At 37.0% G+C, this 16,368-nt stretch overlaps 1 protein-coding gene across 4 annotated transcripts in view; it reads left to right on the top strand.

Moving 5' to 3' along the window:
* Positions 1-16,368, top strand: part of LOC134651910 (sodium/hydrogen exchanger 3) — an 85,352-nt gene that overhangs the window by 39,743 nt on the left and 29,241 nt on the right. For all 4 annotated transcript variants that reach the window (XM_063507017.1, XM_063507014.1, XM_063507018.1 and 1 more), the window contains exon 3: positions 11,991-12,258. In XM_063507017.1, the coding sequence (XP_063363087.1) occupies positions 11,991-12,258 (268 nt within the window). The remainder of the gene's footprint in view (positions 1-11,990; positions 12,259-16,368) is intronic.

The raw sequence follows: 16,368 nt of genomic DNA, 5'->3' as shown, positions 1-16,368 counted from the left end.
CTACTATTAGGGCATAGGATCTCAAACTATCTCCATAGTATTATCTAAATCAGTTCAGCGGTTTAAGCGTCAATAGGTAATAGACTGACAGACAGAGTTACTTTCACATTTATAATATTAGTAAGAAAAATAAATAAAAATAAATATTATAGGACAATCTTACACAGATTGACTCCCACAGTAAACTCAAGAAGGCTTGTGTTATGGGTACTAGACGACGATATATATAATATATAGATACATATAAGTACTTAAATACATAGAAAACATCCATAACTAAGCAACAAATATTTGTCATAAACACACAAATAAATGCCCTTACCGGGATTCGAACCCGGGACCTCCAGCTTCGTAGGCAGGGTCACTACCGACTAGGCTACGGAAGCCGTTAAATAATATTAGTAATGATTAATTATTTTCGATTCCAAGAGCGCCTTTTATACAATATGCGAATATATGTAGGTAGTTACACTAGTTAGATTATTTACACTCCATTTTCTATCGAAATCTGACCAAGCAGAAATGTATTTGTAAATATCTCGGACTCTGACAAAGGTCCGGGCTAACGGTCATCACGCATCATTAGGGAGGAAGTTTCTTTCCACGTGGACGACAAAGAGAAAATAAAATATGTCCTTTGTAAGGTTTACACCTACATATATGACGTTATCTATGAAAAGGGACCTTATTGTCGATGGCACTTACGCCATTATTAACGATGCTCCGATATAAATACAATGCCGTGCGGTGCGGCGTAACCGCCATCGACAATAAGGTCCCTTTTCATATAGGTTCAAATAGAAAAGACCGGGATTTATAGGCCGTGATTCCAAAAAAGGAGATATAAATAGTAAGTAATAATAATGAAGTAATAAAGTCTAAGGTAAATCCATGCTTCGAATTTGATAACCGACGTAGTGGCGCTTCGATGGTGACCTAGTATCTACAGCGCAGCGCCGTCTATTTCAGCTGTCATACCAAGAAGCACGATTATGTTTAGACTTATTAACTTCTTTTCTATGACCAATAACTCGCTGGTATAAGTTAATAACAACATTTTCCCCGGCTGACAAATGAACTTCTAATATATATATGTAACATTTCGTTACCTAATCTATTTGTTATAAAGGTAGTTGTTTCATGTAATTTTGCGTGATTCCACTCAGAGTTCCGTTCTTCCCATTACAATATTTTTAATTTATTTTGAAGTTAAGTATAGAGAATTAACCGAAGAGAGAAAATTGTATTCCAACTATCCACTTCCTAAATATTAACATAAATATACTTAATTACTTATCTCGTCGCGTATTATGTAGGGAGTACCTACATAATTTATTATCTCTAAGTTAAATGGAACTGGGTTAATTGAAATAGCATTTCCTTAATAACGTGGAATGTGTACGTGAGTAGAGTAGGCATTAGGCATACTTATTACGTCATAAAATGCTAAGTAAGCTGCTAGAGAGTGCCCCATGGCATTGTCCTATTATTTTTGTACTAACGCTGCCTTCTTAACAATAAACATTTATAGAATAAGCAAATAATTATAAAATCGCGCTTTTTCATTTGAAATTTATAAGCCATAAAATTCAAATGAAAAAGCGCGATTGGAGGATGGAAAGGATCAGCTGGACTGTAAGGAAGACGAATGACGAAGTCCTGAGTATGATAGGTGAAAAGCGATGCTTATTAAATACAATAAGAAATAGGAGAGGCATGATGGTAGGACACCTGATACGGCATGACAAGTTTTTCTAGAACATCTTGGAAGGCAGGATTGAAAAGACAAGAGAAGAAGGGAAACCTAGAATAAGTTATCTTAGCCATTTACTTAAAAATGATACGTCGTATGAGGAAATTAAAAGACTGCATGAAATAAATGATTGGCGATTACTCCACCGACAAGAGCAAAGCTCTTAAGTTATGATGATGATGATGAAGCCATAAAACACAGAGTTTACCACGAAATGGGGCCTCAGCATTATGCTGGCCCGAGTCAGCGGATCTTCCGGCGAGACGTTGCGTCCAAATCTAACGATTAATGCCGCAAACGCTCGCGCGACGTTCGCCCGTTGCTTGTGTACACAATGTTGATTGATTGTGAGCTTAAAGCACCTGCACAGAATAAGTAATAGTATTATCATACAGAACGGCCACGCACCGCCCCGCCCAGACTTGCATTACCTCGCCCCGTGACATGAATCTGGCGAACTTCTGGCGTACTCTTAGTAAAGCGGCTTACCCACACATACACAATGACGCGTGTACAGAGTCTGTAAGCGTAGCGTAGTCTTGTAAGCGCTCTATACTACAGACGTGCCGTGTACACTTACAAACGCAAATGATTTTTGATGTATGGCGTGTCCGCCCTGTTGTGGCAGCTGAGCAGGCCTTGCAACAGTTGGCGCGAGATTTTATTTTAATATTACAATACAATGGACTGTATACGGACATATATTATGGTTTAAACGGTACAAAAATTAAAAAAAAAAAAACATTTTTAGTCGAGACTCAGATACTACGTCATTTGAGGAGGCGGCTTGTAATAAAGATAAAATATTGTACCGTGTGGCTTTGTTTTCCCTTGTGGGTTGAAGCAATGTAGGCCTCAGATGTGTGAGTTAATTTGGCTGACTCACAATAGGCTATAATCTTAAAAAAAAATTGGATTGGGTCACTGACCTGTCCCAGTAAAGTGAGAGCGTGAAGTGTGCTTGTGTGTGAAATGGGGTAATTTGACAGAATCTCAAAATTTCCTCGGGCATACCTCGCCTTAAATTAAATGCGGCTTGGGGTTATATTAAATATTTCCTGATCCTTGTGTGCCGTCGAAAAGTTTTCAAAATTACGAAATTTCTAAGTAGGTAAATGTAATTTTTTTGGAATAATATGAGATGGAGTAAAAAAATCCTTCATAAATTTTATTGAAATGCCGACTTTTGCGAAACTTTTCGCAACTTGCACATTCCGTATCCGCGTGTAATCAACCTCCTAACCTAAGTAGATATTTCACTAGATCAGTGGTTCCTAACCTTTTTAGTCCGGTCACCCCTATGACTAACTAGGGAACCTGATTTTACCCCTCCTCCCAATGGTAATAAAAAATAAAACGTGTACGTTTGTTGTATTGTTATATTAGGTTAGCTTATTACCCCCGTAAAATACCAGTTTTACCACCACGGGGGTAATTACCCCCAGATTAGGAACCACTGCACTAGATGAACTTGTGTTAGCATGATTATTTTGATGGTATTATTTTCCACTTGGTGAATTAACATTTACATAGTCGTTACAGAAATAGCAACCCATTTAGCTTTTGGTGCTCCTAGTAAATAATACATATATATACATATTAGTGTCCATTACTATTGTGCTGAAATGGCAACGTTCCAAGCTCTCATTCCTAGCTATACTACCTACATACTTTGTATACATATACCACAAATTTACCAGTATAAAGATGACCGATTATGTATATTTATTATGAATCTCGAGGTCACATTATCCTAAAAGCGTGTTCAGACTCGGGATAAAATGTTTATGAATTAGATAGAACCTTGACAAACATGTCCAGTACAGTCAGCATCAAAATTATAGCGGTTCAGACTACGTGCTAAAAATATTTGACTATTCTCTAACAGTTTAACAGAAAGGAATAAGTCTCTATTTATTAAGTATTTATTATGTAGAAGTCTCTATTATTCATTTATTATGTAGAAGAATTAGACTGTATAATATGTACCTAATGATGTATACTTTTGAATGTGAACTGTAGAGATTTATATCCATTTGGAAACATATGTTCCAGAATGGCAAATCATTTTGGCGCATTGTTTCATCCGCTTATTGATGCTGACTGTACAGTCAGCAGCAGAAGTTGCTAAGCGGGCGAGGTGTTCAAAATTACCTTGACACGCTCTTATTCTCTTAGCAATAAAGTCGCGTCAAGATCATTTTGAACACCTGGCCCGCTTAGCAACTTCTGCTGCTGACTGTACTATTCTCTAACAGCTTAACAAAAAGAAATAGGTAAGTATCTATTTATTACGTAGGAGAATTAAACTGTATGTATACTTTTGAGTGTGAACTGTAGAGATTTATCTCCATTTGGAAAATAATATTCCAGAACGGCAGATACTTTTGGCGCATCGTTTCATCCTGCTGACTGTACGACTTTAGCCATTGTATTTATGTGTTTACTAGTATAAGTTTAGGTTCTTTCTCAAAGACACGTGTAACTTTCTTGCACGTGCAAGCTTAAGATTGAATTGTTGATTGTGATCTTTCAAGGAGAAACTTAACAAGATAATATTTCAACATAACGGAAACATTGTTTTGTTTTGTTAGTTGCGTTGCAAATTTGATGGTTTTTTGAAGTGAAAACTTCTTTAGGGGCGCTGTACACTTTTTGAGGTGGGGAAAAAATGTTAAACTCGAGACAGCGTAAGACGATCACGTGACCGTAAGATTTAGATGGCATTAAATCAATAAAGAAAAACTCAATGACATTACATGAAAAACTGTTACATGTAATGTCATTGAGTTTTTCTTTATTGATTTAAATGCCATCTAGTGAGTTTCGCTCTAACTGGTATTAATATAACTAGAGTACTAACAGTGATGTGCTTAGGGGTTTCAAGTAATTAACGCTAACGCTAGATGGCGTTAACCTCAATTATACATAGTGCACTTTGGACTAGTCATTTAGTTTTCACTTCTGCCGGCACTCCCTGAGTGCAACCCGTTGTTTTTTTTTATTACTGAAGCCGCCTACGATGGTAATACTTTTACCTAAGCAAGGTTTTCGTCGTGCCACGATCAGTTTTAACATTTGTATTGTATCGCAATTTCAACAGTAGATGCGTGCTATAAGTAGATTTTAGGCGTTGAGACAACAGTAAACGTAGTTTTATATGTACTACACAGTTCTACATATGTATATTAAAACTCACTCTCAGTAAAAAACGCAAATTGATGAAGATTACCTCGTTACGTAATTCTTATCTTCCAAAATTCTGTGTGTGTCTGCCTGTGGCACCGTAGCTCTCAAACGGATGGACCGATATCGAAACGTTTTTTTTTTAGTAGTGAAGCTCGGTATGTATTGGGAATAACGCTTTCTGCTCATGTGTAAACAGGAAGTAGGCTTGCTTCAATCGTATGAAAGCATCGTGTTTACGTTAGCCAATGGAATATTTATTTACTGTATACCTATAGGTATTGTAACGATGTTGCATTATGTATAAGGAATACTTCCCTTTATTTATAGGAAATGCAATTGAGTAATAGCAGGCGTGTCTCACTCCGCGATTTCGTCGCTTTGCTACAGGTAGCTAAAAGTACAACCGTTCGGCCTCAATTTTGGGGAAAGCCATAAGCCGCGCGTGGCGCTGTCGCCACCTAGCGGCCATATCTGTGCTGATCGTGGCAGACGCGTTTTGTTAGAGAGTGAGTCTTCTGTACTTAGTACTATTATTTATTCTGTGGTAATAGTGGTTAAGGTTAATTTAATTGACTACTATCATCATGGCAATTTGTCAGTAGAAAATGGTCATATATTTAACGAAGTACGGTTCTAAATTGTATCGGTTCACAATGTAAAGTCGTAACTCATACGTCATAGCCAGACGCGTACCGAATTCGTAACAATGTTTACGGGCTCTAAAATGTTTACGTGGCATTTACGAGTAGGACACAATTATAATGATTACGTTTATGTTGACTTCATAATAATGATGTACGAGGTTAATTCAACTTTTTACAATGGGCACTACAAACTACCTAATTGTTGATAATACCGTATACCTCTACTTATAAAATTTTTTTTTTCATGTATCGTGAAATCTTTCGCGTATAATACAGGGTATTGTAAATTTGCTACCAAAAAGTACTAGTTCTACGATATATTTTATGTGTGGCTTGTTTAACATTAGCGATAATATTAATGTATACTTTGGCAAGCCAGCTTTCTTAGCAGGAAAATGCGGTAGGCACGTAAATTTGAAATATGTATTGAATTTCGCGTCTTTTTCCAGAGTATACAGTATGTATCAGAACGAAAGGCCAAGAAAGAGACCCATTAATGTTTAAGTCATACTGAGCAACTTTTGCTATGGGACCAACACCGTAATCGCGAAAAAAAGTGACTCTCCCATTCCTATAAATTTCCTAATTTCAACATCAGACCAGGAAAATGTATGAAACATACAATTTTTTTTCCGCGTTTTCGGGGTTGGTCCCATAGTAAAAGTTGCTCAGTATGACTTAAACATTTATGGGTCTCTTTCTTGGCCTTCCGTTCTGATACATACTGTATTTCAATAATTTAGTTTTTATTTTCTCATACTCTGAAGCGGTTTGAAAGTAATACGTTTCGACCCTTATATTTCGTCAGAAATAGGTGCCATTCATCCCTTGCAACAATCCATTACGAATATTATTATGGACGTTGTTTGGACTAATAATGAGATTCGAAAACACACTGGCGTGGCAAAGTGTTGACTTTGACCGACGACTTTGATTCGACCATTGAACCGAAACTTTTAAATTAAGACCAGAGACCAGCTATTTCAAGTTTTTAAGTTATACCAAGCCATGCATGCTCTAAATTAAGTTTAGTGAGCTTGGATAAGACGATCCCGTTAATGAAGAAGGGTAACAGAGTTAATTCAGCCGGGCTTATACCGATAGCCCGGAGCTTGGACCAACTACTTATTATGGAAATTAATCGCCATGTAGGCTAATGGACTCACATGTTATAAATGTATGATAACTTAATCGAATTTAAACTGCTTTGAGACATACTAACATTGAATAATTTTACGGTTTAGACTCACTTGTTTTAAGTCACTCAAAAGACCTAGGCTCTCCGAAACAAGTCGCGCGAGTGACTTAAAACAAGTGAGTCTAAACCGTAAAATTATTCAAAGTATGATAACTTGTTTGGTAATACATAACATGAAATGTCTTTTCGTAATTATAAACTGGCATCAACAAATATCCCTACTCAAATAAATAATTCTAAATTGAGGTAAATGTTGTTAACTCTGACAATACATCAAACGAGTATCATAGAATCATCTCGATTCGATAGACAAAAGATAGGTAGATAGGTGTTACATCAGAAACAGCACGCAATGCGCACAGCCACAGACAGACACACAGATAGACATATTAATTAAACAATAGAAACGCTTTAACTTAATTCTAGTATTTCCTAAAATACTGGATATAACTTTAAACCGTTGTTTTGATTTTATTCTTCACTAGAGGTGTAAACTCACACAACTCTCGGTTATAATATACAATTCTCTTATGAAGCTCCGAATTATTATTCTTATTTATATTTCACTAAACACCTTAAGTGCTCAGCGTTGAAAATTAAAAGGAAAATGGAAATCGAAAACACAAAGCGTTCTCCATGCGAAAATCTCTTACTTAAATCTCCACAATAACAATCGTAAACGTGCCACGGAAAAAAAACATGAAATGCCTAATTCATAACCTGTTCAGGCGTGTAAGCTTATTTATATTTCAACAACGTCTAGGTGGGCGTTTAGCGCAAATGACGGGTGAGGCTTTCTGACAGGAATGACGAGAACCACTGTTTTGACATATGGTGTGTTTTGTTTTTACAAACAAAAGAATGATCATAATTGATTTGTTTACTGAGTTATTTATAGCCGACAGAGGATTATTTCCATGCAAACATTTTGGGTAGGATCAATTTTAATTAACTTCATTTTGATTTAATTTAATTATGTTTTGTTAAATTATAGTTTTGATCTTGTTTTAATAGAAATAAACTGTACTTAATTTCAATGTTTATTGATTAAATTAATATTACAGGTTTTTATTTTGTTAGTTTTTATTGAGATAACATTTTTTTAAATACAAGCGTAGTACCTACTCTGTGCTACGGCTACGATATACTCGTAACTCGTAGCAGCTCGCTACGTCTACGTATCCTTCCATCATTGAGCATTATATAAGTAGCATGTGTTAACGACAGTGAAGCGGATGTGACAAAATGTGACAATGTCATTATTAATGTCAAATTTCTATGAAAATATGATGTTAATACTCATACTCATACTCGTTTATTCATAAAGCCAATTTACATGTTTCTTCATAATAATTTGCCAATAATGACAATCCTTTACTTTGCTCTGATCACGTCAGTGCAAAGTTAGCTTAGACGGACTATATAGCCGAATGAAACGAATGATGAATGAATGAAACGAATGATGAATGAACGAAAACACACACGCGACACGCAAATAAAAATATGGAGGTAATAAGAGTTCCGAATTGAAAATGCGACTGTGTCTGTTAATAGGTATCTCTCAGTGAATTTCACGTGCACTAATGTGCCTGTTCATTTGATCGAAATGCACTGGAACACTTCTTGAATTTCAGCTTCCAACAGTTTCCTAAAATCTGTAAAATTTCGTATAACGAAGCCCATAATAGCTGTCAAGGTTGCACAAAGCGCAAGGTCAAGATACTGCGGCGAGTTATCGGGGTGCGCTGGGATCAATAGACAAAGCTAGAGTGACCCTAGACCATGAATCTAGTATTTATCTAGATCAGGCATGAGGGGTGGGAGGAAATGACCGAACGGGATAGTCTTATGTATCTTTCAGTAGGAGTAGCAGCGAAAGCGCTATTATTGTTTGTCCTTGTTACATTCTCACATTTTTTTTATTCCCCACCATAAATTAGTATGGATTATGGTGGGCAACAAATAAATTCGACCAATCATAGTGTCGCATTGCCTATGTTTTGTCCCTCACGGAGGCATGCGTATACCACTTCTATAGGATCCTACCTTCTAATATGCTCTAGACGAATAATAAGGGCATGGACAAGCCTAAGTTGGAAAGTCTGGAGAGCTCGGAAACTAGTTTATTTTGCAAACCGTTCTCGTTCATTCGTCCGGGAACAAATAGGATTTAAGAACTGTTTTATTTATACCTTTCGTATTTCAAAAAGGCTTCGTAATAAACTGAAATAAAATAATACATTTAGCAAACGCATATGTACATACAACATGAATAAAATTTGTATTTAGAAGAATACATAAGCCGTTAAGTTACGAAGATCTGGTTTTATTGCCGACACCGAATAATGGTCCTGAACGAAACGGATTTTATATAAGCACATCGTTTGGATGATGTAGCTGAAGTTTATGTTGTATGCAAATGATTTGAACATAAGCATTATACTCGTATAGGGATTATGAATGTTTAAAGTTTATTTATAGAGATATATTTAGTTTGTTATGTATTTAAATATGTTAACATTAACGTATTTTAACAGTCAATACAGACGACTCTTAGAATACCAAAATAAACCTCCCGAGATTAACTTTGTTGATCTGTAAGTACGTAATAGTTGAAATTTCTTTACGAGTATTTTATCTAGAATAATGGCGTGTAGTATTCTTTGTCAATAAAGTCGGTAAGTATCTATACTAAATCCCTACTTAATATTAGAAATGCGAAAGTTACTCTGTCTATTTGTCTGTCTGTCTGTTACCTCTTCACGATTAATCCGCTGAACCGATTTATATAAAATATGGCATGGAGACAGTGTGTGGCCCGGGGAATAATACAGAACAGTTTTTACCCATCATCTTCATCATTCAACGCAGACGAAGTCGCGGGCAGGAGCTAGTAAAGTACTCACAGAGTATAATGCCGTACAATCAAAATAAACGATTCGAGATTATGACGGCTGCAATGAGCGGGATAAATTTTCCGGGTCGGAAGCCGCATTCGAAATGTTAGGATCTCACCTAGATTTGATCTGGGCCCTTGCAAGTGCGTGCAAATTAAGTAACTATAGATACAACAAAGTTAACTTACTGGGGGGGTATGACAATCGTTTGCAGAAAACGAAACGAAACGCTATCACTTCCGTACATTATTTACGTCTGTCTGCAAACGATTGTCATCTTGGCTAGCCCTCCTGATGTGCCTTCGGAAAATTTCCAAAATTCCGAAATTACCAGAAGAAATTTCTCATATTTTTGTCGATATTTTCCATTAACAAAATGAAAGTTTCCTTTGTTTCCTGTGAAATTTTCCTGAAATATCCGACAACTTTTTTAACTTTTTAGAAACTTTCCACCATCTGCATTTGTATTTGAACCTACCAAAACGGTCTCTTAAATCTGATTGACAACGTTCCCCATTCATTACCTTCTTTTCAATTATTACTCCTACTTATTTTTAATTTTTGATCTAAATATTCACGGTTTAATTAACTATGGTTATTTTTAGTTATTTTATGTAAAGACCGATCTAAGTACCCTTAGGTGGTATACTACAGTACCGTCAAGGAATTTGATTTCGGTACTACTTTGTACCTGTCACAGTGACAAAGTATGAGGTCCCTAGCAACTTTCATATTGATTTGTCACTGTGACAAGGTACGAAATGGTACTGAAATTAAATTATTTGACTGTAGGTACCTATATCAAATATCCTCTATATATATTTTTTTATTAAATGTATATCGGCACTACCCGTTCAATGTTGTTAGTCCTTAGTTTCCTGCTACTGAAAGGTTGTCTGGAAGAGATCGCTTCTTAGCGATAAGACCGCCTGTTGTTACCTAGCTTTTAATCTGTATTTAATTTCTGTGTATTTTTAATTGTATGGTGCACAATAAAGAATATTTATTATTATTATTCTTTTATTTATTTTTCCTCTTACGTTAGGTTATTTATAATATGAATATAAAAGTAAAATATAAAAACACTTAGAAAACAATAATAAACAAATACATATAAACACATTATAAAAAACCTAACCTAGGATGCCGCCGGCAGCGGGGCAGGGCCCAAGCTACCGGTGGTCAGGACCGCAGAGAGAGGAACCGGCGGACTATCCGCGCCGTGTCCAAGATCACCGCCTTCTGCATCTGGCCCTTGATCCAACCACCTAGCGAGAGTCTCTCAAGATGTTGGTCGAGACTCTTCGCTATTATTATTATTATTATATCAAAAGTTAGTCAAGAACAGATTTAAAATACCGAATACAGCCTTGGGAGGGCCTGTAATCGGCAGCGATCATCTCGAGCGTAACTTTTAATCTCTAGAGCTGAATACGGGATGCGAGAAAAGTGATTCTCCAACTTTTTTGTATATTTTGTTTACCTACTTATAACATCTGTTTTGTAACAGGGGTTTTTGACGAACATAAAAAATATCTGAAATAGAAAGTGTAACATAGGAACCACGACGGCAACAAACAATACAACTTTTCCAAACAAGGACAACTCACTCAACTCACGAGTTACCTTCACATATCTGAGTTGCTACTTACAAGCAACTTACAAGCTGAAACTAGACTAGGGGATATTAAGACGGGGGTGTATAAGGAAGTTGATCTACAACCTACAAGTGTACCCTTAATGATCTCTCGCACATTATGAGAACGTGAAAGTACCTATAAGTAACGAGTCTTCCAAAGGTTATTAAAATGCAGGTTTATTTTTGTTAGCAACCGTACCTATTGGTCGATTGGAGAATTAATTTCACTCAAAAAGCAAAATCTTATAAGATTAGGAATTGTCCGTTTAAGTGAGTTTTAATGGATGAATAGATGTTTTAAGAATAGATGCTTTGTTACCATTTTTTTCTCTGGTTTGTGTAATTTGCAAAAGTCTTTTGTAGGACGCACGTACAATCCATAACTTGTGTCTTCAGTATATGCGTATAGTCAGCAAAAGTTGCGAAGCGGGCGAGGTGTCCAAAATAATCTTAACGCGACTTTATTGTTAAGAGAATAGCGCGCGTCAGCGCAGTGAGAGAGCGCGTCAAGGTAATTTTGAACTCCTCGCTCGTTTAGCAACTTCTGCTGCTGATTGTACCCTGCAATCTCTACATATATAGTGGTCTGTTGTTTCTCGCTTCACACCCGTGCCGATGCCGATGCCGTTCCTCTCTCCCATTTGGTCTAATCTATAATTATTTGTTTCAGAGTACCACGAAACAGAGTCCGTCCATAACTGTCGATGGGACTTCCACGTACCCCGGCCTCGGCTTCGGCCCCATGGGGCCTGTGGCCCCGCTGCCCGACAACTCGGGCACGCAACTCCGGCAGCAGTTCGAGTCCACTACTGACCTGCCGGCTACAGCCAGCGTTAAGAAGGAGAGGACCTTCGTGATAGCGGCCTTCGAGTTCCACCGAGTCGAAACGCCTTTTCTCATCGGCTTGTGGATATTCTTCGCCAGCTTGGCTAAAATAGGTAAGTTTTTATTCTAGTAGTCTGGGAAACCATTTGCGCTCCTTGAAAATAATTGTCAGAAATATAATATATCTGTTTCATACGCTAGTATAATCGTCCCTAACAAGGGTATCAGTGTATGTATCGAACTGCTCTGATGAGACGAATGGCCGGCTCAACTATACAATTGTACAAAACCCTATGATGGGACTTGTTTATGCTACACTGGTGGAAAAGATGATACGCCTGATGATAAAAACATTGCTGACACTTTAGGTTACGAAAATTAAGAGACTCTAAAGTCCGTAAAATACCAAAATCATTTTTTTTTATAAAATCGCATTAATTGATTTGAAAGACCGAAGTGATCCCATAAGTGCTCAGTGAACAAAGTTATGTACGGAGCACTAAAAATTAAGAGTTGCATTCTACTGGAGTAACAGGCGAATTCTGGTTTTAATAACAATAAGCCACGAATTAGATCGATCTCATCTGATCTGTCAGTGTCAAAAGTGACGCTTTTGGTTTAAGAAATCCAAAATTTGTCATTCCCTCATCGCTCCTAACGCAACACGTTCGGTTAGATATTGTTATAGGCGACTGTATTTTTGAAATTTCTGCGTATCAGAAGTCCGTCACCTTTATGCAAGTACTTCCACATAAAAGGGTAAGGTTCAATATAGGGATCGCCTTTGAGCTAATCTCTTCCCGGGTAAATGAACCAGGGTTATCACGTAAGAAATTTACTCGTGTCGGCATTTAGAACCTTGAGTTCCTACTAAGTACGTTGTACTTGTAATAGGAGAGATCGTATGTACGTAGGTAACAGAAACATAATATTTTAAACAAAATAAGGATCACGGCTATTTAATTTCATGCTTGTGCTCCACATATTTTGCATTCAATTGCATAATACTCCCTGGCCCCTATTTCACCACAGTGACAGGTGCGAAAATTGTCGACATCACTGTTACTGACGTCACAGGCCTCCATAGACTACGGTAACCGCTTACCATCGGACGGGCGGTGTGCTTGTTTGCCACCAGCATATTAATATATAAAAAAACTCCATTATATCGCCAATAAATAAGTACTTATTTTGCGAAGCTAATGACAATTGTCACAAGAAACACGACAATTGTCGCGAAATTCCGACACAGAACTCATTTCGTGTCAAGAATTACCGAAAGTTCTATTAAATCGTGTGACAACTGTCATCATCAAAGAGAAATTATTTTTTGTCGATATAATAAAGTTTTTTTTAAATAATACAATGATGGTGGCAAACAGGAATACGGCCCGCCCGATGGTAAGCGGTAACCGTAGCCCATGGATGCTTGTGACGTCAGCAACAGTGACATTTGTCGAATTGTCGCACCTGTCGCCGTGGTGAAATAGGGGCCTGGTTGTCATGCGGATGTTGGTATTTTAATAACATTGGGAGGTTAATAATGTTTTAACAATTTGGAAAAAAAAACATCTTATTTTGATACGAACTTGAGTCGTGCTATCAGGCATCTCCCGCGCACGAATAAGTGCGAGTGAGGTGCTGTGCTTTTGAGACGACACCTGATTGCCTCTTGTGGGCACCAATTAGCGTTATCGGCTCACGCTGATTGGTGCAGGACGCCCACAGACTCAAGGTCGTATCAAAATAACATGGAAACCATATCAAATTGTTAAACAGAATTTGTCTCTGGTATCACATTATTTATGTTTATAAAATGTCTCTTGAAAATTTTACAACAACCTACGAAAAGTTATTGCTACGATCATGCGGACTTTTAATTGCTACGAACTATGTCGTAGCGTTACGATAGTAAAGGAGGCCCGGAGACTAAAAGGCCAATTCGAACTTACATTTGATGTCTAAATTATGTCATTTTGTTATCATCCGCGCGTGCATTTCGCTTGTACTTGTTCGTACATGTATCGGAGACAGCAAAATGTACGCGCGAATGATAACCCAACTTCATTATTTAGACATCAAAATGAAAGTTCGAATTGGCCTCCTGAGTCTATGTATGTACAGTCTACGCCAAAGGTATTATATGTTTCATTTTGCATCTTACTCCTTTGTGATAAGACGAAAAATGTATAGGTATACCTATATTTTTGGTGTCGTTTGTAGGTACCTTTGCATTTGAAATGTATCCAAGGGTACAACTTTTTTAGGTAAAGAAACTAGGCCAAGTACCGTTTATATTGTGCCCAAAAAAGTTTCCTACGTTTTATGCCTAATTTTTGTGAGTAACATAAGAATATTTTACTCAAAAAAATTGCTTTGCCTGCTGTAAAAGTAGGTATTTGTTTTATAAAGTTAGGATTCAAATTCATTTTGAGAAACTTGTCGCTAGATAGGGTGACTGCTATAGTTATACACTACATAGTAATTGGCCACTCCTAGCAAATCAGAAAGAAATTGAAGTCTTATTGTTAAGAGTGGCTAGTTACTAGGTATTTGTTTTATAAAGTTAGTATTCAAATTCTTTTGAGAAACTTGTCGCTAGATCACCCTATAAAACTTAGATATTTTGTAAGACGACGGGGCTATAATTTTATTATACTTCGAGACAAGATTGCAAACGCTATTAACATCTAAAGGAGTAAATATGTAAGTATGACCTTTGCCCTAAAGGAACACGTGAGATGTAAAGTTCAACGAAATTAAGTTGGATCTTGTGAGATTTCAGAAAGGCACCTGTGACCTAGATTTCAGAACGGAAAGGGATCTTAATACTCTTAAAATGCGCAGTTGCCTCAGCCGCCGCTCTTAATCAAATCTGTTTCAGTAAGTGTAACGTTTCGAGGCCGATTCTAATTCAACAATCTGTCATGAGAGGGCTCCCACAAAATTGCAGTTTTTATTTTGAATGTTTACACATTTTAATGAAAGGCTGTGCATTGAAATAATTCACACGGAAACTAGACTATATTATTTCCGAGGGCAGACTCTAATAAAAACCTAAATAAATTACGTGCCCTCTTAAGGTATTGATCTTGATGTGATAAGACCTTGATAATTGCGCATGCTGATTAGTTGCCACGTTGTAGTGTCGTGATTAAACATTTCGCTCGCACTTATTGGTGCGCGTGACATGCACTGCGAGACTTATCAAGGTCATATCATAGCAACATCAAAAACAATAACAATTGTTAAATTAGAATCGGCTGCCTTACCTTTCGTACTGCGTACTGCTAGAGCCTGTGACTGGTCGTATGCCTATTACATACCTAGTATTAACCTAATTTGTTCATTACAAAACACACAAACTAGAAAGAAATACCTTGAATACTAAAATCCCTTTCAGTCGCGTATTTCATGCATGATTCCAATGAATAATAGACAAATTTTACCTAAAAATAAAATTTATATTAAGTTACTTACCTTGTTCCAAGCCTTCAAATTGAGATGGCGACATTCGTTTCATACTGGCAACACCACAGTTCCGATGACGTCAGGCGCAATACCGGCTTTTATAACGGGTTTTCCATGTTTTTTCGAATCCAGCTGGCGGGCTGCGCGCCAATGCTCAGACCATTGGACTCTCAATTTGATTATCTTGACCTACCGTCCAATGTTATGACGGTGGACGGTAGTTAGCCACTGTAGATAGACAGGTGGCAAAATTGCCACTGTGGGTAGACAGGTGGCGAAGTTTTATCATGTAAACAAACACAGTATTCAGCGCAGCTGTAGGTACTTGTTTTGTTTACAGAGGTAGCACGGTATTTCATTGACAGCTGAAAAGACAAGCTTAAAACTAAACCCTACTGCTGAAATAAAAGCTTTATTATGATAATACTTACTTTTGCTGAAATATAAGTATTATGATTATGATAAAATGTGTATGTGAATGAAATTAATCGTGTACAAGTATCAAATTTACAAATTGCCAGCAGGCAGCAATGAAATCAGGCTTGGAACAAGGTAAGTAACTTAATATAAATTTTATTTTTAGGTAAAATTTGTCTATTAAGTTGACTGTACCTTGTTCCAAGCCTTCAAATTGAGAAGTGTTTGTTATCGACTGCTGGATGAGTGAGGATTGATAATATTGAATAGATCGCCAATGTGAATAAAAGACTAGATAGACTTAAAAGAAAACCTGTATTGCATTAACATAAAAA

The sequence above is a fragment of the Cydia amplana genome, chromosome 11, assembly GCF_948474715.1.
Source record: "Cydia amplana chromosome 11, ilCydAmpl1.1, whole genome shotgun sequence".
NCBI lineage: Eukaryota > Metazoa > Arthropoda > Insecta > Lepidoptera > Tortricidae > Cydia > Cydia amplana.
The sequence above is the reverse complement of the archived record's forward strand: the minus strand, read 5'-3'. Positions and strand labels throughout refer to the sequence as shown.